The sequence below is a fragment of the Emiliania huxleyi genome, assembly GCF_000372725.1.
Source record: "Emiliania huxleyi CCMP1516 unplaced genomic scaffold EMIHUscaffold_2621, whole genome shotgun sequence".
NCBI lineage: Eukaryota > Haptophyta > Isochrysidales > Noelaerhabdaceae > Emiliania > Emiliania huxleyi.
In genome coordinates, this window is record NW_005200071.1 from 1 (window position 1) to 1,659 (window position 1,659).

Sequence of the window (1,659 nt, forward strand, 5' to 3'; positions counted from 1 at the left end):
CCCCTTTTTTTCAAAGTTGTGCTTCCCGGGGATGGCGTCCTCCCCCCCTTGGCCGGGGGCCGTTGGTTACCAACCAAAAAGGGCGGGCCGGGGTCCGGGCAAAAAGCCCGCCATTAAAGGGGAGGGGAAAAAAAACCCCCCCCGTGCCCCCGTTGGGTTTTGTTTACTCCATGAAGGAAAATCCCTCCTTGGCGGAAAGCATCGAAATTTCCCCTTTCTTTAGGCAGGGGGCAGGCAAATTTTTGGGGCCACCCCCCCCCCCCCCCCCGCGCGCGCGCGCAGCTGCGCATGTTTGGGCCCTGCGCGTGATGCGCACCTTGCCGAAGTGATCCCTGAGCTCGTCCTCGTTGACCTCGTAGTTGACGTTGCCGACGAAAATGCGCCGGCCATGCCCATCCTCGCCGCCCTGGTACACCTGAGGCAAGGCGTGCGCGTGAGGACAGCGCGAGAAGAGACAAGGGCGCTGAAGGGCGCCGCCCACCATCGTTTGGGCGTCCGGCTGGCGGCGCCCGCTGCCAGCCGCGAAATCTGAGGTCGCCCCGCCCGCCTGCGCCCCCGCGACGGCCCCGCAGCGGCCGGGCCGGCTGCCTTGGTGGGCGGGGCACCTCCCGCTGCCGCGTCGCGGCCGCGGACGCGCTCGGAAGCACACCGCGGGCCTCTGCTGCGCGCCTCGAAAGCGTCGCCGCTCTCGACGCGCGGAAGAGCCGGTCCCATGCGTCGGTCCGAGCATCACGCACCCCCGTGCTCGGTCGCAGGCACCTACTCGACGGTCGACGAGCTCGCCGGCATGTCGCCCGCGCGATACGTCACTCCTGATCCCGATGACGACGGCTACGACGAGGACGTGCCCGCCGACCCCCCACCCCCTGCCGCCGACGACGATGCCGCGCCGGACGACGAGCCTGTGGTCGGCGACGCCGATGGCGGCGGCGGCGGCGGCACGGGCAACGCGCGGCGCTGGGCCGAGGTCTTGCCCGACCCGTCGTGCTGCCCCGCGCTCCCGCTGCTTCTGCTCGCGCTCATCGGCACGGTCGCGTTTTCCTTCTCGCGTCCGCCCGCGGCGCTGCTGCAGTGTGGACCAGCCACTCCATTGACGCTGCTGCTGGCGCCTCGACCCGAGGCGCAGTCAAGGACAGGAGCAGCGGCGAGAGGCAGCGAAGAAGTGGCACGGACGCAGCGAGCGCGCAGAGGCAGAGCACGAGTAGTCGAGCAGGAGAGGCGGCCGCACGTGCGAGCACGAGCACTGGTGTGCGGGACCACGTTGGTCGCATGTCGAGCTCGGACCTGCGCTTCGGGCCTTCGGCTTGGACACAGTTTTGTAGAGAAACGCGACAAACCAGAAACCTCAAACGGCCGGGTGTACTCTGAGTCTGTACACCAAGTACCCCTTCAACCCCTGTCCCATTCGCCTCTCTGATATGCCAGGACAAGACGGGCGCGGAGCCCGCACTCGAAAGGGCTACTAGCCTCTCTCGACGCTACGGCTTTTCTTTTGACTTACGCCGCCCTCCCCCCCGCCCCCCCCCCCCCCACACGTAAAGCTAAAAGCCTGGCCTCGGTGCTAAGCCGTGGCTCGCGCGACACTGCCCCCGGACGTGTGAGGCGCAAGCGGATGTTGAGGGCGATGTTTGCAACCTAACGGAGGCGAGTGTAGCGGTG

General features: G+C 67.8%; 1 protein-coding gene across 1 annotated transcript; it reads left to right on the top strand.

The window, feature by feature from the left end:
- Window positions 1-712: 712 nt before the first annotated feature.
- On the top strand, window positions 713-1,030 carry EMIHUDRAFT_123580 (hypothetical protein; the record flags this gene model as incomplete). The annotated part of the gene is made up of 1 exon (XM_005777283.1): window positions 713-1,030. A coding segment is annotated over one exon (318 nt), but the record flags the coding sequence as incomplete, so codon positions are not given.
- Window positions 1,031-1,659: the final 629 nt, after the last annotated feature.